General features: G+C 42.4%; 1 protein-coding gene across 2 annotated transcripts in view; it reads left to right on the top strand.

Annotated features, from left to right (window-relative positions):
- Positions 1–19,961, top strand: part of TOGARAM2 (TOG array regulator of axonemal microtubules 2) — a 67,606-nt gene extending 47,645 nt beyond the window's left edge. The window contains exons 16-17 of one of the 2 annotated variants that reach the window (XM_027850537.1): positions 2,400–2,486; positions 19,497–19,961. In XM_027850537.1, the coding sequence (XP_027706338.1) occupies positions 2,400–2,486; positions 19,497–19,753 (344 nt within the window). In that variant the 3' untranslated portion in view covers positions 19,754–19,961. The remainder of the gene's footprint in view (positions 1–2,399; positions 2,487–19,496) is intronic. The other variant, XM_027850538.1, reaches the window with a different exon arrangement.
- The last annotated feature ends 3,417 nt before the right edge of the window (positions 19,962–23,378 follow it).

Genomic DNA, 23,378 nt, shown 5'->3' with positions numbered 1-23,378 from the left:
TATAACACCTCATCTCCCTTGCAACTTACTTGCAGGTGCAGACACGCTCTTTAGCTCCACCTTTACTGAAAGCAAAGGGCGTCTTCCTTGTCCTACCTTCTATTCATTAAAGCTGTCAAAGTGTTTCTGCAAAATCCCGGGGTCAGGGTGTGCCCATCCAATATTCATGTTGACATTCAGAAGGTGGGACAGGAACATTCCAGCTGTGTGTACTTAAAGGAGATTTTAGGATTTAGGAATCATCAAACCCAGCCTCCTCATTTTACAGGTGGAGAAACTGGGACTGAGCAAGGTAAAGAGACGTATCCCATTGTCACATCAACAAAAAATAGCAGAGTCAGGATTTGAACCCAGGTTTTTGTATTGCACCAGGGCCAGCTTCAAGCTAACAAGCCACAGATCACGAACTTTCCTCACCCTCTGTGGGACTAGTTGTTGTTTTTATGTAAGATCTGTTTCTAAGTAGCTGCCTTTACATGAGAAAATTAGGAATCAGGCTTTACTACTCTGGTTTAACTGATGCCCAAGGGGGAGCTAATTGTAGTATACGGATGATGAAGTTGTTACTAAATTCAACACATCAGTTAATATTTATTTAACCAATGCTGGTGGGTTCAAGGCACAGCTAGGCATGATGATGTGACATACTCCCTTCCTTCGGTTTCCTCATCCAGCTAAGAGTGGCCTTTTACTCCTCGTTGTTCTTATAGCAACCTGTCTGGATTTCTCCTTGACTATAGGGGACATACTGTTTTTTCCATCTTCGCATCCCCGGTACCTAACACAGTGGCTGGTATATAGAAGATATTTAGGAAACGTGGAATGAAATTGAATTGAAATTTTAAAAAATGGTTGTGGTTCCTGCTGGGACTGAGTTTACTTATAGGTGAAATAATAGGAGATTTCTCCCACCAGTGCCTACAATTCAATCATTCCTTTGGGTTGATCATTTCTCCTTCTCTGATGCCCCTTTACACTGTACTTTCTTTATAAAGTTCTTTCCAGAGGTAATACTAATAATAGCTTAGTGTGAAAGAGTTCAGCCTGTTCTCCTTTCTGTACTATAGGAGATACTAGGACTGAAAAAGCCCCGGGCATCTGGGCCAGGACGAGAGGGAGAAGGGAAGGGAGGAGGGAGAGAAAGAGGGAGAGAGGGAGACAGAGACAGAGGCAGAGAGACAGAGACACACACACACACACACACACACACACTCACGCAGACAGAGGGACAGAGAGACACACATACAGAGACAGAGAGAAATTTCTAAGACTTAGCAGTTTTTTGTGTAGCTGGTCATGGCCTCTGACTTTAGGGAGCTTCTTACACACAAGACAAAATTTAATCTGAGGCAGCTAAAGAAACACAACATAATATCATGGGGAAGGAATTAGAGGTCAGGAGAACTGAATTAGAAAATTCTCCGTCTGCAGCTAACTTGCTGAGTGACTTCTTTGAGGCTCCTCTGGTGACTTAGAGGCAGCTAGGTGGCTCTTTGGGCCTGGAGTTAAGAAGACCTGAGTTCAAATGCAGCCTCAGATATTTAACCAGCTATGTGACCCTGGTCAAGTCACTTAACCTCTGCCTTCCTCAGTTTCCTCAACTGTAAAGTGGGAATAATAATAGCATTTCCTTTCCAGGGTGGTTGTAGGGATCGAATGAGATAACATTTATAAAACACTTAGCACAGTGCCTGGCACATAATAGGTGCTTCATAAATGCTTGTTTCTTTTCTTCCTGTCAATTTCTTGGCCTCAATTTTTTTCATTTTTAAGAGGATCATAGAGTTTTAGAAATTATTCATAGGATTCCAGATTTAGAGCTGGAAGGGAGCTATCAAGTCCAGTCCCCTCATTTTACATATGAGGAAACTGAGGCTCAGAGAGGTGAAATGATTTGCCTAGAGTCGCACAACTAAAAAGTGTTTGAGACAGAATTTGAACTCAGGTCCTCTGGAGTCTGGGTCCAGAGTTCTGTCCACTATGTTTCCAAGCTGTCTTGAAGGTGGCTGTACTTGATGGCATGTATAGTCACCTCCACAGTCCAGGTTCAGAATTACATATAAAGGTGAATTGCATAGACTCAGTCTACAAAATGGATTGAATAATACCTACCCCAGCTGTCTTGTAGGTGACCCTCATAGGTTGTTGCAGAGAGTGAGTGTGACTTAGTGACTTTCAGGAGAGAGTGACTGTGCTACCAGCTTCCTCTGACTACTGCTATCCTATGTGGTAAATTTCCACTTCATGATATTAGAGGTGCCTTACTGACCTGAAAGAATCCCTTTGGTTTTTCAGAGAGTGTCCTTTTCTATTAGTGGATACTTTACACCCTGGGGACAAAGTGCTCCAGAAACACAAGAAATGTCTATATTGTCACTATTTCAATCTATCCCTTTCAGACAACTTTTCCCTGCTACAAGCATTTGCGGGTCGGCTTTGTTTCCTGAGTGGCCGAGCAATGTGTGACATCACACAGCGTCTATCAGGTAAGAAACCCATTGCTTCAAGATCCCCATATCATGGCATTCTACCTTTTGCTGATGTATCCCTCCCATGGTGCCTAAAAACTCCTGCCCTTTCATTTCTAACTACTTTAAACTTTCCGTTCCTTAGTTTACCCTATTTCTAAAAGAGTTGAAATATACATTTCTCCAAGCATTTCATCTTATTGATGTATGAATGCCTCCTGGTGGTAATAAGGAAAAATTGTTGACTTGGGATTAACCAAATTTAAAAATATCTATCTATCTATACACATATATGTATATAATATAGATGTATATGATATATTACATATGTATATATATACACACAGACACACATACATATCTATGATTGATGCCTTTTGTTTTTATAATACAGTCATTTCTGGATATACCTCTTCCCCCATTCCTGGATCTTTCTCTTACCTCTTCCTCCCAGTGACTATTTCCTTGTAACAAAGGAAAACAGTTAAGAAAAATTAGCCCAGGGCAGCTAGGTGCCACAGTGGATAGAGCACCAGCCCTGAAGTCAGGAGGATCTGCGTTCAAATCTGGCCTCAGACCAAACACTTACTAGCTGTGTGTCCCTGGGCAAGTCACTTAACCCCTAATTGCCTAAAAAAACCCAAAAAAACAAAAAACAACAAAAAAAAGAAAAACTAGCCAACACAGTATTCTACATATAAGTATATGTAAGTGAAAAGACATGAAAAGAAGGAAATGCATTTTTTTCATCTCTGGGACCAAAATTCGGCATCATAATTGTATGGCATTTGGCTTTGTCTTATTGTTCTTTTCATTTACTTTTTTGTAAGTCATTATATACGCCATTTTACTGGTTCTGCAGACTTTACCCTGAATCAGTTCATACAAGTCTTCCCATATTTCTCTAAATTTCTCACTTTTGTCATTTCTCTTTTGCAGTAATATTTCATCACATGCATATTCCACAGTTTGTTCAGTCATTCCCAATTAATGGGCATCTACTTTGTTTCCAATTCTTTCCTTCTATAAAAGATGCAGCTATGAATGTTTTGGTATATATGAGACCTTTATTTTTATGACTTTGACCTCACTGAAATATATAACTAGGGGTGGGATCTCGAGGTTATATATAGTTTAGTCACTTTTCTTTTTTTTTAAATAATATTTTATTTCCCCCAATTACATGTAAAAATAAATTTTAATATTAGTTGATTTTTTTGAAGTTTTGAGTTCCAAATTCTATCCCTCCCTCCTTCCCCTCCCCACTCCCTGAGACAGTAAGCAATCTGATAGAGGTTATATATGTTAATCATGTAAAATATTTCCATATTAGTCATTTTGTATAGGAAGACAGAAAGAAAGAAGGAAGAAAGGAAGGAAAAAGCAGTATGCTTCAGTCTGTATTCAGACAACATCAGTTCTTCCTCTGGAGGTGGATAGCATTTTTCATAATGAGTCCTTTGGGATTGTCATGGATCATTGCATTGCTGAGAAAAGTCAAGTCATTCACAGTTGATCATTGTATAGTATTGCTGTTACTGTGTACAATGTTCTCCTGGTTCTGCTCACTTCATTCAGCATCAGTTCATACAAGTCTTTCCAGGTTTTTCTGAAATCTGCCTGTTCATCATTTCTTATTTCACAATAGTATTCCATTATATTCATATACCACAACTTATTCAGTCATTCCCCAATTGATGGGCATCCCCTCAATTTTTAATTCTTAGCTACCCCAAAAAAGAGCTACTATAAATATCTTAGTACAAATAGGTCCTTTCCTCTTTTTTAAAAGTAATTTTTCCAAAATAATTCAAATGGTTTCTGGAAGGGTTAGACCAGTTCACACTTTCAGCCACAGGCTGTCAGTGTGCCTGTCTTTTTGCAGCCCCTCCAACACTGACTGTTTTCATCTTTTATTATCCTTACCAATTTACTTTATGAGAGGTGAAACCTCAGAGTTGTTTTAATTTGCGTTTTTCTTATTATTAGTGGTTTGGAACATTCTTACAATACTTCTTTTGGTAACTATTTGTTCAAATCCTTTTAGAGAATACTTTACCAAAACTCATCTGGAGGTTAACAGGAACCATTTTTCATGGTTCTTTCTGACATCGTTTCTGAGAATAGAGTGTAAGAAAGCAGGCTGTGCTTGTCATGCCAAGCTATTCAGATTTCAGCTAAGATAAGCTGCCCCAAGTTTAGCTTCTTGCATGTGGTAGAGATAGAAAGTGAGCTCAGAGGCGTTTCACTCTTGGACTGCAGTGTGTTCACTGACCCAGGGGCTCCTTTTCCCACCCTGGTTCGATTGATGAAATTGATTCAGAAGAATTTTTTTTACCTACCTTTCATATCGAACCTGGCACACTATTTGACTTTTTGCCCTTCGATGGTGAGTGAAGCTAATAAAGAGGAAACAGTTCTCTACCATCCAGACCTTGTATTCATGATCCTCGTATCTTGGTTGTGTTACTCACTAACTCACTGAAGGGTGTTGGAGTCAGAAGGCGCCTTGGGGACTAAGGAGTCTAAGCCTTGGGCTGTAGAATACAGTTTACATGTAAGGGACTTGATTCTGTGGAGGGGAAAAGACTTATCCAAGGTCATACAAGGTCAGAGCTGGGACTTGAATTCAGAGTGTCTTGCTCCGAGTCTTGTATTCTTCCCCTACGCCTCCGTGAGGAATTAAATTTGCCGCAGTATCTACCGCTAGCCCGGTTAGTAATACTTTACTGCTCAGAGAGGATTGAACTCAACCCTGCAATTCCAACTGTCTGCCACTGACAGTGAAAGAGATGAAAAAGGTCTTCTTGGAAATGCTCCTCCCTCTCTAGCATTGGTGAGAGGACTATGGGTGTGGAACCTTGCCTATCCTGTCAATCACTCAGCCAGTCAACAAAACTCACTAAGTGCCTACTGTGCACTAGGCACTGTGCTAAGACCTGGGAATACAAAGAAAAGAATGGAAACAGGCCCTGTCCCCAAGGAGCTAATATTCATTTTTTTAGAAAGAAGTTTTTTAAAATATATTGTTTCTTACATCACCATAGTAACCCATGCATCCTTCTCCCACCACCTCCCTAAAAGCCATTCCATATGACAAATAGTACTTTTCCAAAGAGAAAGAAAAAGTCATCACAGATGATTAATAACATTGAAAAAGTCCAAAAACATGTGCATTGCACAAACCCATAGGCCTCCCACCTCCACAAACGGGTGGGTTGGGCGGGGTATGTTCTCATAGCTCTTCTTTAGAGTCCTACTTGATCTTTATAATTTGGTTATACTCACTTTTGATTTTTTGCTGTGGTGTTCTTTCCATTTGCATTGTTGTAGTTAATGTGCATATTGTTTTCTTGGCTCTGCTTACTTCACTCTGTATCAGTTCATATAGATCTTTCCATGCTTTCTCTGTAATCATCACACACATCATTTCTTATAGCACAGTAATATTCCATGACATTGTATGCCACCTTTGTTTAACCATTCCCCAATTGTTGGGCATCTGCTTTGTTTCCAGTTCTTAGCTATCATAAAAAGTGTTGCTGTAAATATTTTGGAATGCCATGACTTTTTTCTTACCAATAACTTCCTTGAGGCATAGGCTCAGTAATGGAGTCTCTGGTTCAAAATATGCACTCTTTTAAAGTCACTTTATTAACATAATTCCAAATTGCTTTCCAAAATGGTTGTATCATTTCATAGCTCTACCAACAATGTATTCATATGTCTCTTTCCAAAATTCCTCCAACATTGACTGTTGCCATGGAGTCAATATTCTAATGGAGGAGACAACTTGTACAAATGTGTAAGTTCGTGCAGAATATTTGCATATAAGTACGTACAGAATATATGCAAAATGAATATAAGGTAGTTTTGAGAGGGAAGGCACTAGCAGTTGCAACTGGGGAGAGGTCAAGAAAGGTATAATGTAGGAGACAGAGCTTGAGTTGAATCATGAAGGAAATCAGGGATTCCAAGAGGTGAAGGTGAGGAAGGAGTGTATTCCATAAAGAGAGAGGAGGAGATATGGGGTATTGTGTATACAGAATATTGAGTATGCAAGTATGGCTGGATTGCAGAGTACATGGAAGGGGGGAAATGTGTCAGAAGACTGGAAAGGTAGGAAGGGGCTAGGTCATGAATAGCTATAAACCCAGAAGCATTTATATTTTATTCTAGAGGCAATAGGGGCCACTGGAGTTTATTGAATAGGCAGGTAATGTGTTTGAACCTACAACTTTAGTGAAATCACTCTGATATCTGTGCGGATAGGCTTGAGGCAGGAAGATGAAATAGGAGGCTATTTTAATAGTCCAGGTGACGACAGCCTGACTTTGTACAGTGGTTATGTAAGCAGAGAGAAAGGGATGTATGTGAGAGATAATGAAGAGATAGAAATGACAAGATGTGGTAACTGAGTGAAAATAGAGTGACCGAGAGTGAGGGTCCAGGATGACATGGATATTTCAAAGGTGGGTGACTGGAAGGATAGTGTTGTACTTGTCAATAATAGAGAAGTATGGAAGAGGTGTGTGTGTGTGTGTGTGTGTGTGTGTGTGTGTGTATAAGATGAGTCCTATTTTGGACATGCCGAGTTTGAGATACCTCTGTGATATCCAATTCAAAATGCCTAATGGGCAGTTTGTGATACTGGACTGGAGCTCCAGAAAGAGAATGGAATACTGGATAAATAGACTTGCGAGTCACCCATGAAGAGAGGTAGTTACCACATGGGAACTGAGGAAGTCATCAGATGACAATGTGAACAGAAGGGGGCCCCGGATGGAGCTTTGGGGGAGAGCCACAGTTAGAGGGGATGATGTGAATGATGACTCAACGAGGGAGACTGAGAAGGACTGTTCAGAGAGGTAGGAGGAGAACCAAGAGAGAGGCGTCTCATCAAACCCTAGAGGGAATGTCCAGGAGGAGAGGGCAGTCAGCAGTGTCAGATGCTATAGAGAGGCCAAGAAGGACGAGGACTGAGGCTGGCCAGTTTTGCTGAGTTGCTTCCTCACCTCCCTCACCTTTTTAAATCTCTTTTTATAAGAAGTGACTCTCTGGGGAAGAAGAGGAATTGATTTGAAAAAGAAGGTGACACAAAATGAAAAGATACCATAACATGGTTTTTTGTTTGTTTGTTCGTTTGTTTGTAGCTAGGCAATGGGGTTAAGTGACTTGCCCAGGGTCACACAGCTAGTAAGTGTCAAGCGTCTGAGGCCAGATTTGAACTCAGGTCCTTCTGATTCCAAAGTTGGAGCTCTATCCACTGAGCCACCTAGCTGCCCCAACATTGTTTTTAAAGATTAAAAAAAACCCATAAACAAGAAACATTTTTATAAAGCAATGTTTACGGTCAGTTTCAGAAGTTTTAACAGAGGAGATCTAGCGAGACCAGGTCTGCCTAAGCAGATGAGATATGCTGTAAACTTTAGTATTGGTAGACCTGATATGGGACAGACCTGGGCCTGCTTATGACATCATGAAAGGGTACCCCTTCCGTGATGATACAACTGTTTTTGAAGATACTGGACTTAACCATCTCTCCGATGGAGGAGAGCAGCTGTTGCGGATGGGTGTACAAGCAGGAGCCAGTTGTAGAACTTGTTTACTGCAAATAGCCCAGTGACTCCTAGAGTGAGGAAACCTCCTATTCCATTCTTTGGAATCCACACTTACTTAGTTGTTTCAGTGATCTCATTGTACACCCCCCCAACAGTTCAGATTGCAACCCATTCACGCTGGGCTTTCCTTTGCAATTCTTATCCATACCCTCTCACAAATCATCCTCAAAGGGTCTACCCCATGTGCTAGAGTCCTTCTTCTTGAGCCTTTAACATTCTGAGACTTTTATCCCTCACTCTCACAAAATCACCTAACTCCTTATTTTAAATACTATTTTGTTTTTTCCCAATTGCATATAAAAATGATTTTTAATGTTCTTTCTAGAAAATTGAGTTTCAAATCCTGTCCCTTCCTTCCCCCTTCCCTGAGATGGTAAGCAATCTGGTAGAGCTTATATATGCGTAATCATGCACAACATATTTCCACATTAGTCATGTTGTGAAAGAAAACATAGAGAAAAAATCAAAGTATAAAACAGTATGCTTCAATCTGTATCTGGACTCCTTAAGTTCTTTCTTTGGAGGTGGGTAGCATTTTTCATGATAAGTCCTTTGGAATTGTCTTGAATTATTGTATTGCTGAGAATATCTGAGTCAGTCACAGTTGATTATCCTACAATATTGCTGTTACTGTGTACAACATTCTCCTGGTTCTGCTTATTTCAATCTGCATCAGTTCATGTAAGTCTTTCCATGTTTTTCCGAAATCAACCCACTTGTCATTTCTTATGCCACAATAGTATTTGATTCAATCATATACCACAACTTATTCAGCCATTTCTCATTGATGGATATCCCCTCAATTTCCAATTCTTTGCCACCACAAAAGGAACTACTGTAAGTATTTTTGTACAATTAGCTCCGTCACCCTGCCCCCTTTTTGCAATCTCAATGGGATATGGACCTAGTAGTGCTATTGCTGGGTCAGAGGGTATGCACAATTTTATAACCCTTTGGGCATAGTTCCAAATTGCTCTCCAGAATGGTTGGATCAGTGCTAACTCCACCAACGATGCATTAGTGTCCCAATTTTTGTTATGTCTCTTAGTGTACACATCCTCGTGGTTAACATGTGGCAGTCTGTTGATATTCTCTGAGATTCTCTATTGCCATTTGGGTTCTTCACAATCTCCATTCTTCAGAGATTTTGGTGTGTTATGGCTTACATCTGATAATGTATGAATTTCAGTTTCAGACCTGGCTTAAAGTCCTGTCAGTCTGCCAATTTTAATCAGAGAGGAATTCCAGAGGAATGATATGGATATTGCTTTGAAACCCTTGTACCCCACCCCCCACCAAATCTAGTAAAAAATATCCCTTGGGGGGGTAGAAATGAGCACAGTGTTTATAGACACAGAATTCAACTCTCTAGTTATGATAAAGATGCTAGGCAATGGAAAGGTGAGTATAGCCACTCTCAGCTATGCAAGGGAGTTGTTGGCCAGAATTGCCTTGGGGAGGCAGTATGGTACAGTGGAAAGAATTCTGAATTTGCAGTCATAGAACTTTGACTTCAAATCCCAATTCTGTCACTTATTCCTTGGGTGTGATTTTAGGCAAATAACTTAATTTCTCTGTTCCCCAGTTTCCTCATCTGCTAAATCAGGGATTTGCTTGGACTACATAACCTCTAAGGACCTTTCCAGCTCTAAATCTTTTATCTAAGGCTCCAACACTTGCATTTCAACCAGGGAAACCAATTTGTTTCCACCGATGGGTTGATGCTCACCCACAGTCTGATATCTATTCTGTCCCTGGCTCACAGAGCCTTTGTCTCAGCATTAGACACTATTCTTGCTGCTTATGCCCTATGCATATTACTTTCTTTGTTTGCCTAGATCCTAATTCCTTGTTGTCCTGACTTTGTCCTCTATCCCTTACTCCATGTTGCTCAGACCCTCTGTTTAGGCCCCAGCCTCATTGTTCCCTAGTTTGCTAGTCTGCACTCTGGACCTCATTTGCCCTGTCTATGGACTCTAGAATTCTTGTCTGCCTAAGTCTGATGGATTACTCCTGTCTCCTCTTCCTTGACATTGATAACTCCTCTAGATTTAACTACTGGCCCAGCTAATTTATAGCATCAGCAACCCCTGCTTTTGTCCTGGACCCCTGAGCCAGTCCCATTGCCACCCTGGTGCCACAATGACAACAGCAATGATGTGGGGGCATGCTGGGGGGATGCAGAAATATATGGGAATGGAGGGGGAGAGCACTAGATTCTTTACAAGGCCATGAGCTCTCAGCTTAGATGCACTAATTCCTGATTTGGGGACATTCTTTTCTGACCTCATGCAGACAATCTGCTTCAGCCTAGAAAGAGTGATCATCATTTCCTCCAATCCTTGAACTTTATTGTAATTTTTCCATCCTGTTCCAAGAGACTAAAAATGGCAGCTGTTTCTCCCCCCGAAGTCACTCTTCATTAAACCCAGTGCTAGCCATGGACAGAGGAGATGGTAATTTCAACTGACACGGAGAGATGGCCAATAAAAGCCTGGCTTAATAGAAGTAAATCTCTTGCTAATTATCCCCAGCTACATTTAAGCCTAAGCTTAATGGGCCTTTCTGCACTGTGATGGTTCCCAGGAGGGCCTCTGCAGTATCAGTCAGCTAGAAAGACCACCGATGGCCAATTCCTACAATCACAGTGCTCGGCTCCGAGTTGGCTGTCCTCCCACTTTTTCAGCAAAGAAAATATGAACAGAAATGGAGGCCGGGGCGCTGGAACAAAAAGTGAGGGTGGAAGGGGTTGTATCACTGGGATATAAGGGAAGTAGATGGCTCTTCTTCCAGTCTGAAATGCATTCACATGACTGAGTTTGAAAGGATCTCGTCTTCTCAAGTGGAGAGTGGTGTGCCAGGGAGCATGAGTGACTTTGGAATCAGTGGAGTTGGCACTTGTGCTTGGCATTAATCTGTAGGGACTGGAGTAAGCATCCGTCACTGCCTTAGTCACAGACAGGATTCATCAGCGTGTCTCTCACTGCCTGCTTGTGACAATATTTTTGGGCAGAAGATTGCTCCTAGGAAGGCAGGATAAGGCAGAGCAGATACTAGACTTAGACCAAGGGTAGGGAACCTGCGGCCTCCAGGCCACATGTGGCCCTCTAGGTCCTCAAGTGCGGTCCGTTGACTGAGTTTGAAAACTTCAAATGAAACTTCAAAACTTCAGTGAGGTTTAGATTCAGTCAACGGGCTGCGCTGGAGGACCTAGAGGGCCACATGTGGCCTGGAGGCCGCAGGTTCTCCACCACCTTCAGCCCAGGACCAGCATTTCCTTGTGGTGTTTCTTGCTTGCCAATGCTGCCTGTGCTGAATTCTTCTGGTCTCCTTTGTTCTGTCCTCAGCTGACTTACACTTGCTTCTCCCAATCTTAGCTGACGTCCTTGGGATCGACTGCTTCCTTTTCTAGATCTCTGGTATCCACTGCTTAGCTGGACTCCTGATCCTGAGCGCCTCCTGGCCAGCCCTATTGCATTGCTGCCCATGGAGTGAACTTCTGGGTCTGAAGTCAGAGGGCATGGGTTCTAATTCTCCTTACTTCTCTGCTGTGTGACCTTGGGCAAGTCACTGAAGCTTTCTGAGGCTCAGTTTCTTTACCTGTAAAATGAGGGAGTGGGACTAGATATGTGGTCTCCGAGGTCACTTCCAGTTCTAAAACCATGATCCTATGATCTAGGAAAATACAGCCTGCTGAAAGAGCAGATGGTAATCACAGTTCAAATATTACTGGATTGGGTGCTGCTATCTCCTTCAGTCCCACATTTCCCAGCTGATCTGGTCATCCATTGTGGACAGGGCTAGGCCTTGCAGGAAAGCACTTGTGCATTATCTTGTGGCTCTGTCAGGATATAACCTGTGCTTACTTGACGTCAGAGGGAGCACATGACCAGGGTCTGCCATCCCTGCCTGACAGCCTGACCTGCTTTGTGGACACCATCCCATCCTGGTACTGGGCCTCACTCTGAGGCTCATGGGCGGATCAGCCGGCAGAAGAGGTGATTATAGAATCATTAGTCCTTTCTTCATCCTGCCATTGGTGATTAGGTCAGCAGTAGTGTGAAATTATTTGGCTGTGGCAAATGTTTGCCCCTCTGGGTTCATTTGGATACACCTACCTGGAAGCTGTATCCTTCTCGATGCGACGGAGAGGATAATGCTGGCCAATAACAGGTCAGGTTTTTGCCAAACAATAACTGGTTGGTCTTTGACAATCATGACCTGAGGCAGGCATCTGATAGACAGAACCTGATAATCCAGAGGCAAGGGTGAAAGCTATCTTCTGTCCCTTGTCTGGCCCAGGGAATTCTCTAAACTCCAGGGAGAACAAAAACCTTGGATATCCTGTTTTCTTTGTGTTTTTTTTTGTTTTTGTTTTTTTACAAATAGCTTTAAGTGGCTAGTCCTGTCCTGTTGGATCCTTCCTAGAATACAATTCCCATTGCCTTCATTTCAATTCTTTAGTATCCAAGGTAGATTTTTTTCCTCATTATTTGACACCTTTAACTATCAGTGTTCTTTGCAGCTAGGAGGCTCAGTGGATAGAGTGCTGGGCTTGGAGTCATGCAGACCTCAGTTCAAATATAGCCTCAGACTCTTCCTAGCTATGCAACCCTGGCAAGCCACTTAATATCTGTCTACCTCAGTTTCCTCAATTGTAAAATAACAGCACCTATCTCATAGAATTGTTGTGAGGATCACCACAGTGCCTGGCACATTTATTTATTTTTCCTGGCATATTTGTTGTTATTCAGTTGTTTCAGTCATGTCCAACTCTTCATGACCCCTTTGGGGGTTTTCTTGGCAAAGATACTGGAATGGTTTGACATTTCTTTCTCCAGCTCATTTTTAGAGATGAGGAAACTGAAGCAAACAAGGTTAAGTGACTTGCCCAGGGTAACACAGCTAAGAAGGATCTGAGGCCAGATTTGAACTCAGGAAGATGAATCTTCTTAACTCCAGGCCTGGCATTCTATCCACTGTGTCACCTAGCCGCCCCTTTGTGCCCTGGTACATACATAGTAGGTGCCATGGAAATCTTATCCCCCTTCTCCCTTCTTTTCTTAGTTAAGTCCCAGACCTATCCCTTTACTCCTTTTTTCCATTTCCCCCAACATAATAAATATATTAATAGATATTTAATGAATGCCTATTATGTTGTAAGCCCTGGGGGAGGGAGGTGGTACAGAGCATTATCAGATCCAGCCCCTATCCTCAAGGCGCTTAGAGGCAGTCTAGCTGGGAGGCAGTGTTTAAAGTAGGAAGACCCATGGAATGAGAGTCAGGAAGCCTGGGATCTGGTTGACTTGCTTTGTGACCTTGAGCAAGTCACTTCTCTGTTTAGAATGTCGATTTCCTCATCTGAAAAATAAGGAGGTTGGATTAAGTAATCTTTAAAGTCCTTTCTGACTTTAATATTCTATAATTCCTGTCAGTAAACAAATCATTATTTTTGGGGAGATTAGACACACTTCTAAATAAATAGCTACCAATTTAGGCAGTTAGGGACAGCTAGCTAGGTGGTGCAGTGGATAGGGTGCTAGGCCTGGAGTCAGGAAGACTCATCTTCCTGAGTTCAAATCTGGCCTCAGACACTGACTAGCTGTGTGACCCTGGGCAAGTCACTTAACCCAGCTTGCCTCAGTTTCCTCATCTGTAAAATGAGCTGGAGAAGGAAATGGAAAACACTCTAGTGTCTCTGCTGAGAAAACCCCAAATGGGGTCACAAAGAGTCGGACACTATTGAAATAACTGAACAACAACAACCACCAGTATGAGAGGTAGCATACGCTAAGTGTAAAATGAATGTTACAGAAAATGGTGCTATCAGATTTCAGCATAAGTGAATGTTGTATTCTGTCAAGGCTTTTAAATCCAACCATTAATATAAATCATGCGGTTTGGAATGTTTTTGTTTTTTATATGATTAATTATGTTGATTATTTTCCTAAAGTGGAACTACCCTGTATCCTTAGTATATCTTTAATTTGATTTGGTGAATTATTTCTTGAATATATTGCTATGGTGGTTTATTACTTTTTTTTGTCTAAGATCTTATTTAAATGTTTTAACCAATATTCATTAGTGATATTGGTCTCTGGTTCTTATTCTTTGTTTTAGGTATGCTCTAGGGTTTCAGAGGCCGGAGAGGTCAATGGGGGATAGGGGTAGTGAGGAAGGCATTGGGGGAATGTAGGATTTGGCCTTAGCCTTGACCAAAGGGTCTATCTTTTCAGATAGACAAAAAAGCATGGTACCTGGCACACATAGTATGTACTTTTGTCGAATGAATGGGGAGGACATTCCAGGTGAAGAGAACATTGTATAGAAAGATATAGAGGTAGGAATGTGTGAAGAGTTTGGGAGATGGTGAGTGGACCAGTCTGACTGGAAAGGCGATTTTTTTATGAGGAAGAAGAATTGAGAAGGGAGTTCAGAAGGAAGAGTCTTTCAGGGAGACCAGTTACAGAAGAAGGATTGAGAGGGAAGGGTGACTGAATGGCTGTGTAGAGACGAGAGAGAGAGAGAAGAGTTGAGGATAACTCAGAAGGCCTGTTCTCAAGTGACAGAAAAGTAGGGAACAGAGAACAGGGAAGTCAGAAGGAAGTCACAGTGAGGATGAAGAAGCACTTTAGGAAAATAATCAACATAATTGATCATATAAAAAACAAAAACATTCCAAACCATATGATTTATATTAATGGTTGGATTTAAAAGCCTTGACAAAATACAACATTCACTTATGCTGAAATCTGATAGCACCATTTTCTGTAACACTCAAGATTCAAGAGGCATGGGATGGTTTCAGTTGAAGACATGTCCAGTTTCAGGTGATGGCAGGACATCCAAATGGAAGCATCCACCCCTGCGTTGGAGACCAAGGACCATAGCTCAGGGCTGGTAAAGAAGAGGCTCATCCAAGTGGGGGTGACAGCTGCAGCTACTCTCGTCCTTCTGTCACAGCGCTCCCTCCCATTCCTCAACCCTCCTCAGCTGCTTCTTCATCCTCACTGTGACGTCCAGTCTTTCTGCTCCTCAGGCCTTCACTCCCATTCCAGACACCCAGCCTCACTCCTTGGGGAACCCGTTGACCTCTCTATTGTTCTCTGCCTTGGAATCATTTCCCCCCATCCTCCTATAGCTGCTCCTATCTTGCCAAACCCTAATGCTGGATTATTCCTGCCACTTGCCTCTTTAACTCTTCTACTCTGACACTGCTGAATTGAACTGGAGTAAGTCATAACCATGCTAACTGGGTCCACGCCAGACTCGTTATCCGTTGCCAACTGGGCCCTTAACTGTATCAAGATAATACTTTTATTTCTCTCTAATTGAGAGAGGAATCTCCCACCATGACTATTCCAAACCTTCTCATCTTTTCTCAGTCCTTCCTTGGCATCCCGTCTATGACCTTCTCAACTGAGATCATCCCCTCATATTTTACTGACTTCAAGGCTATTCAACATAAAATCCCCTTTGTTCTGCTCTCCTTATCTCACAAGCCCTCAATGGTTTCTTACAACCCTTTGACACCATCCCCCATTGTTTCCTCCTTTACTTCAATCTCTGATAAAAAGATGATCCTCCCCATTAAGTCTTTATGTGCACTCTTGACACCCCATATCTAATTACCTTTTCTAGTAGATTGCTCCTCCCTCTGCTCACTCTAAGTCTTCATTCTCTTCCTATCTAATGGTTCCTTCCCTGCCACCTACAAATATGCTCGACTCCCTTATCCTCAAGAAACCCTAACTAGATTTTACCATATTCACTAATCCTATGTCTCCCTTCCTTTCTTCACCAAACTAAAAAAAAAAAGCTTTCCTCATTTAATACTCTCTCTTCCATTCTCTCTCTTCTAAACCTGCAATCTGGTTTTTGACCTCATCACTCAACTGAAGCTACACCCTCCAAAGTTATCAATGATATATTAATATATTAATTATATATTAATATATATCAATGATATATAATCTAAGACCCTCTTCTGAGTCCTCAGTCCTCAGACTTTTCTGTAGCATTTAGCTCTGTTGACCACTCTGTCTTGGGAACTCTTGCTTTTAGGATTTGTGATGCTCCTCTCTCTTGGATCTCCTCCTTCCTGTATGACCATTCCTTCTCAGCCTCTTTTGCTGGCTCATCATCCATATCGCTTTATCTAACTGTAGGTCCAATTAATTGCCCTGGTCCCGCTTCTCTTTTCTTTATGTATTCTCTCACCTGGTAACCTCATCAACTCCCATGGATTTGAATACCATCTCTATGCAAAATGGTGCTAAAATCTACATTTCTGGTCCTAGTCTCTCTCCTGAGCTCTAGTGCCGCATCACCAACTTTCTGTTGGATAGATGTTTCAAGCTTGATTCCTGTAGGCGTTTCAAAGTCAGTATGTCTGAAATAGAACTCATTATTTTTCCCCACAAACTCTTTGAAGTAATACAGGAGAGTCTTAGCATCTTAGAATTCTCATCCCTCAGGGCTGGAAAGGCATCTCAGGGAGAGCTCTAGTACTTTCTTCCCTATAGAGGAATTCCCCAGCATGTATTCATCCAGCTACTGCTTGGACAGCTCCAGTGAAGGAGAATTCATTACTTCCCTAGGTCACTCATCCCATCATGGGGCAGCTCTGACTGAACTTCCCTGTTACTGTCAAGGGCAAGAGTATCCATCCAGTCACCCAGGTTTGCAATCTTGGTGTCACCCAAGACTCTTCTCATTTAGTTACTCCACGTGTCAAATCAGATGCCAGACCTTGTCATTCTATCTCCACAACATCTCTCTCCTCTCCAACTGCATTTTCTGACCATTTCCATACCATCTTCTCTCAGGCCATCATCACTCCCTTGGCACCTTGGATTCTAACCCAAGAACCACCTTGAACTCTGATAGGCTAGCTTTAGTTTTATCTGGCCTAGATTGAAGTTTCCGCCACACTCCAGGCCAATTCCACAACATGCTTTCTTCACTCAGGCCATCATCTCTATCTCCTCTCCACACTGGAACATTGGATTCCATCCCTGGAACCAGCTTGAGCTCTGACAGTTCAGTTTTGGCTTTGTCTTATCTTCATCCAGGCCTCCACCATACTTTCATGTCATTTGTATCTCCAGCCCTTAGCACAGTGCCTTGGCCCATAATAAGTGCTTAATAAATGCTCCATATCTATCTATCTATCTATCTATCTATCTATCTGTCTGTCTGTCTGTCTGTCTGTCTGTCTGTCTGTCTGTCTATCTTAGGTGAAACTAGCAGATGCTGAAAATAGACCTGCTTGCTATGATATCTTCACCATCTCTGGACCTTTCCTTTTAACCAGTGGGACCTGATCAACTTCAGAGACCCCTCATAATCCTGGTCATAATAGGCAGAGAGATTAACACAACTTACCCAAGGTCACAGAATTAGTTGGATTCAATTTCATTCAATTTAGCAAGTATAGATTAATAACCTGCTATGTGCAAGGCACTATGCTATGTGCTAAGAATAGAAATAAAAAGATAAAGTGGAAAATGGTCTCTGTCCTAAATGAGTTTATAACATGCAGTCTTTGACACGCCAGTATTTTCTTCTTGATACCTTCTTTTCTCTAGGTTTTTGGGAAACCACGCTCTCCTGGTCCTTCCTACCTATCTGACTACTCTTTCTCCATCTCCTTGGCTGCATCTTCATTCAAATCATGCCTGCTAACATGAGTGTCCCCTAAGACTCTGTCCTGGGCTCCCTTCTTTTCTCCCTCTATACTGTTTTGTTCGGTGATTTCATTAGCTCCCATAGATCCATTAATCATCTCTCTATAGATGATTCTTAAAATTATTTATCCAGTCCTAACCTGCAGTCTCACATTACCAACTGTCTATTGGACATCTTGAACTGGTGTTCCCATTGACGTCTCAAACTCAGTATGTCCAAAACTGGAATAACTTTCTTTCCCCCTATACCCTCTCCCCTTCTAAACTCTCCTCTATTTCCACTATCCTTCTAGCCTCCCAGGCTCAAAACCTAGGTGTCATTCTCAACCCCTCAGTCTCTCACCACCCCCATATCCAATTTGTTGCCAAGATTCATTGATTTTGTCTTTACAGAATCTCTTGTATATTCCCCCTTCTCTCCTCTGATACTGCCACCATCCTGCTGCAGGCCCTCCTCATCTCATGCTAGGACTATGGCAATAGTCTGCTGATGGACCTACCTGCCACAAGTCTCTTCCAACTCTAGTCCATCCTCCACTCAGCTGCCAAAGTGATGTTCCTAAAGTACAGGTCTGACCATGTCACCTACCTATTCAATAAACTCTAGGAGCTCCCTATTACCTCCAGGATCAAATACAAAATCTTCTGTTTATCATTCAAAGCCCTTCATGACTTAGCCCTCTCCCTACCTTTCCAATTTTCTTTTACCTTCCACTGTTCCACGTACCCTGTGGTCCAGTGATACTGTCCTCCTTGCTATTCCTCAAACAAGACACCCCATTTCCCAACTTAGAGCATTTTCACTGATTATCACCTAGGCCTAGAATTCTTTCCTTCCTGCCTCCTGGCTTCCTGGATTTCTTCTTAGTTAATATCCTACCTTCTCCAACCGGCCTTCCCAGTCCTCCTTAACACTAGTTTCTTTCTTCTGTGATTATCTCCAATTTATCTTGTCTATATTTTGTTTGTACATCATTGTTTCCATGTTGTTTTCCCCACTAGACTTCCTAGAGAATAGGGACTATTTTTGTCTTTCTCTGCAGCCCTAGCACTTAGTACAGTGTTAGGCACATAGTAGGCACTTAATAAATGCTTTTGTTTTGATAATGTATTGGGGGACATACCAAGTAAATAGGTAAGTAGATACAAGATGAATTGAAGGGGTCAAAACTTTAACAACTGGGAATCAGGAAAATCTTTGATTTAGAGGCTTAACCTTAAGGAAAGAGAAAGATTCAAATTTGAGGAGGCAGCACCTTCCAAGCATGGGGACAGAGAGGTAAGAGATGGAATATGGAGTTTGTAGAATAGCAAGACAGTAAGTGTGGCTGGAACATTGAGTAGATGAAGGGGAATAATGTGAAATGAGCATTAAATGGAGGATGGACTCAGATTGCAGAGGGATATTGTAATGAGGACCTAGCAAGCCAGGTTGTGTCTTACCCTCAACTTTTCCTTTCAATTTTCCAGGTGACCACGTGTGTCCTGATTCCTCTTGTTCTCCCAGGTTTCTTGATTGTGCCAACATGAGTGTCTGGGTCGGGGCTGGTGCATGGAATTGGGGGGTGGAGCGGCAGTCAGCTTGACCCACAGCATGGTAGAGCTGCCTTGTTTCGGCTGGCCAGTTCTGGCTGACCTGTGGCTGACATAGAAGGTGGGAAGCGGCAGTGGGAGACAAGTCATGACTCAGGCTGCTTTCTGTCTTCTTTGCCCCACAGTGCTTGTGACTTCAGTCTACTCTCTGAAGCCTCAGGGTGTGGAAAGACATGTCCTCCCTGTTCTCTGGTACTTCCTGAACAACATGATTGGGAACGGGGTCCTGCCAGGACATAGTGGCAACATCCGCAGTGTGGTGTGTCAGCTGACCAAGAGCCTCTATGAGCAAATGGGGACTCGACTGCAGGACTGTGCTGCTGGACAGCCAAAGCAAGTCAGCAAGATGCTTCAGGAAATCTTGGACTCAGACTTTCAGTGAGGCGGAGTAGGGACAGGGGCTGGGGGCCGGGGGAGGAACAAAAGGGGTGCCGCCCCCCACTTTGAGACCATTGGCAGCTCAAGAACTTTCAGCTGGATAAAACATGGATCTGAAATGGGCAATTATTTTTTTTAACTCTTATTTTTTTTCAGATAGAGGAATCTATTGGTAGAATAGATCTATAGCGTTTCAGATGTATATAGTTTATTTTGAGGTAGAATTAAAAAAAACACCTATTTTTCTAAGGTTTTATTTTCTTGCACTCTTTTATCCCCAGAAAAGTTTTCACAGATATTTTTGTAAAAAAAAAAAAAAGCAAAACCCCAAAAAGCAAAACACAAATACAAAAAATCATACGCAATCAATCATGAGTTATTCTGTGATGGTGTTAAAAAGGAAAGAAAAGGCAGGACATTATTTATATATGTTACAGTCTATCTGTGAACACCTGCCCATTTGTAGATAGACCAAACCCATCTATGAATGCTCAGATTAGTTATACTCAAATGGGTAGAGCTGTTTAGAGATGTCTAAGGCCATTAGGACTGTTAGGTCCAATTTGAGATGAGCTGAATAAATAGATGGGGCCAACTAATGTTCTTCTGCCCTTTGTAGTCGTGTAAGGAAAATCCTTAACATCTGAAGAATCCCCCTTTGGGATCATTATTTTGTGGGGTTTTTTGTTTATCATAAATTAGCACTAACTTGATATTTGCATTACTCTAGACCAATTTCACAGTGTGTCTGAAGGTTTTGGGGTTTTTTTGGGGGGTAGGTTTTGAGTAGCCCTAAATGATGTCCCACATTTAGTCATGGTTCTATTGTTCTTTCTCTTGCATGAGCATATAGGTTTTTAGTTTATGGAACATAGCATGGGATTGGGAAGGAATAAAGGAGGAAGGATGGGTCCCAGATGCAAAGAACTAGCACTTGTTGATTTCTGAGGGAGCAACAGAATTAGAGCCCTAATCTCAGGAATAGGATGTCTAGGGACTGAATGGATCAGTGGTAATTTGACAGAATTGGGCCAGGGGAAGAGTTAACTTGAGGCTATTCTCCTGACATACTGGAAAGGTAGAATCTGGAAATCAAAAGTCTCTGTGCTAATCTATAAATCAGCCCAAAGGAGGTTGGCACCTCTGGAAATGGTATCAGGGTGCTCAGTTCAAACTCAGGGCCTTTTCCCAGTCTCTATGGCTTCAGGGTTTGGAGCAGCCTCAGGAAGCCCCCACTTAAGTAAACCAGCTTTAGACTGGGGGCAGCTTCTGGGTGGTTCCAGGTTCCACACAAGGGGTTTTGAGTCTCTCCAAGAGGCCTGCGGAGAATTTGGGTTCAGGTTAGACTTGCCCAGCCAGACTTGCTTAGAGCCCTCCAGAAATTTCACAACTTTCCCACTCTCTGTAAATCTTCAGGTTTCACCCAGGACTGGATAGGGATTCCCCCCAGTCCCCAGGTGAATGTCTGTGATGATGTTAGGATGTTTTGGAGCTCATTTGTTTGGAGTCGGCACCTAGGTGTGTCCCCAGACATACCTGGGTCCTCAGGTTAGTAGCCTTCCAGCTAGGGGCAGGGGAGCAGGGTACTTCCAGCTGTTGGTTCCAGCTCCAACCAAGGGAGGTCAGAGTGCCGGTGGGGCAAGTGGAGGAGGAAGCCTGATAGCGCCCCCCAAAGGCACCAAGAGCCTACTCTGCCCCTACTTGTAGAGATGCACTCACCTGACTGACTGATTGTTTTATTAGCTGGGTATGTTTGATTATATTCCGAGCTACCTTGCAGGTTTCCTTCACCTTTGAGTGGGACATAGTGGATAGAGAGTCAGACTTGGAGACAGGAAGGCCTGGGTTCAAATCTTATTTCTGACTCTTTCTAACTATGCAAGTCATCACCTCTGAACTCCAGGCAGGTCTCTAAGACTCTAAGTTACCATTGTGGCATGCATCAGTGACTGACAGAATCATAGTCCTTGACTTGGGAGGGAACAATCCTTTCCATCATGGAAGTCGGCTTTTTTTTTTGGTAGGGGGACTTTGAGATAAGATAAGCTTTGTCTTTTTCCTCCTCTTGCCACTCCAACACTCATAAGAGTAGAGATAGAACTAGGAAGAAAGTAGAACCAACATTTTCTTTAAAACCTTGTAGCTTATCAAGAATCCAGAATCTATTGGGTGTTTTCTAGAGTATTTAGGAATATACAACTGCCAGGGCACATGTCTGGACTCAGTGACAGAACTATATTCTTTCCCACTTTGCCTTATCTCCAATCTCCAAGCCTCTCACCTTGAATACTTAGGTTCTGCCCCAGTGACTGGGGATTTTTTTTTAAAGTTCAATTAAGAGGCCAAGAATACTCACTTGCATACTTTAAAAAAATTTCCAATCTCTTAGGTCCTATTTGGTACTTTATTTAACCTGTGGACATGGCCACAAGGGCTGTACTCTTGGCAAAGACAGGTGTCATAGTAGTGCTTCTCGTATGCCTTGGGAGCTTTCCATCTCAAGCCATTCCCACATCATCCCTTTGAAAAAAAAAATGGTGCAGGCAATAGAGTGGCATGATCTTGGGCCACCTCTCTGGCAATTTCTTGGAGAGCTACAGGGCAGGAACAGGATGAGGTTTAATTTAGTACCACTGGTTATCAGAGCACGTCTAGTTCTTTATATGTAGAAATGAAGGCTGTTATGAACAGGATATAAACTCAAGTAGTTTTTTTTTTTTTTAGTAGTAGGTGTGGTTTCAAATAGCCACCCACACTCTCTTGCCTAATCATTCTTGTGGCCGATACGCCTACAAGATGACTGATGGGGATTGAGGATACAGTCTGTGACTGCAGAACAAAGATTTTCTCTGTGTAGGAAACACAATACGTGGGTTGAACCCACAGCCTTAGTTTCATTAATACTTACCCTGCTAGAGTCAACTTCACCACAGACTGACATAACCAAATAAGGCTTCACGTCCCCTTCCAAGGCCCCTGAATCTTTTTAAAGACATACCTGTCCTCCTCCGCACTCCCTTTACTTCCCAGATTCTTAGGCATAGAAAGATGGCAATACCACTGTTTCTAACCACAAAGGCTGGTACCTTCCTTGGGTCCTGCCAGGTGCTAAACTGAGTCACTGCTTTTGTTTAAACCATGAACGTGGAGTCAAAAGAGGCGGTACAGGACAGTGGGAATACCATTATCTCTGGAGGCAAAGGACCTTGGTTCAAATCCTACTTCAGATACTACTCACTGCATGACCTTGGGCAAGTCACTTAACCTGAACAGGCCTGTTTCTTCATCTGTAAAATAAGAAGGTTTGGACTAGGTGGCTGTCCAGCTCTACATCTGTAACCCTGTTATCCTAAGTTCTGTGTTTTTGCAGGTCTGTTTATTGTCCTGGTCTGGCATACAGCTGCTGCTGGGAGTGGATTGGGGATGTTAGAAGTCCAAGGCTTGGCCAGCTGACCAAAGGGGTGAAGAGGGGAATGTAGGTGAGAAGCGGTAAAGGAGGAGCAGAAAGAGGTATGATCACCAAGTCCAAACCCTGGTCTCTCACTGTCAATCCATGTACTCTAATTGTGCTTCAGTCATTCAGTTGTGTCCAACTTTCCGTGAACCATAATGTGTATGGGGCTTTCTTG

Source organism: Vombatus ursinus, unplaced genomic scaffold (assembly GCF_900497805.2).
Source record: "Vombatus ursinus unplaced genomic scaffold, bare-nosed wombat genome assembly UNPS02009062.1, whole genome shotgun sequence".
NCBI lineage: Eukaryota > Metazoa > Chordata > Mammalia > Diprotodontia > Vombatidae > Vombatus > Vombatus ursinus.
Note: the sequence above shows the minus strand (reverse complement) of the source record. Positions and strands in the feature narration are given on the sequence as shown.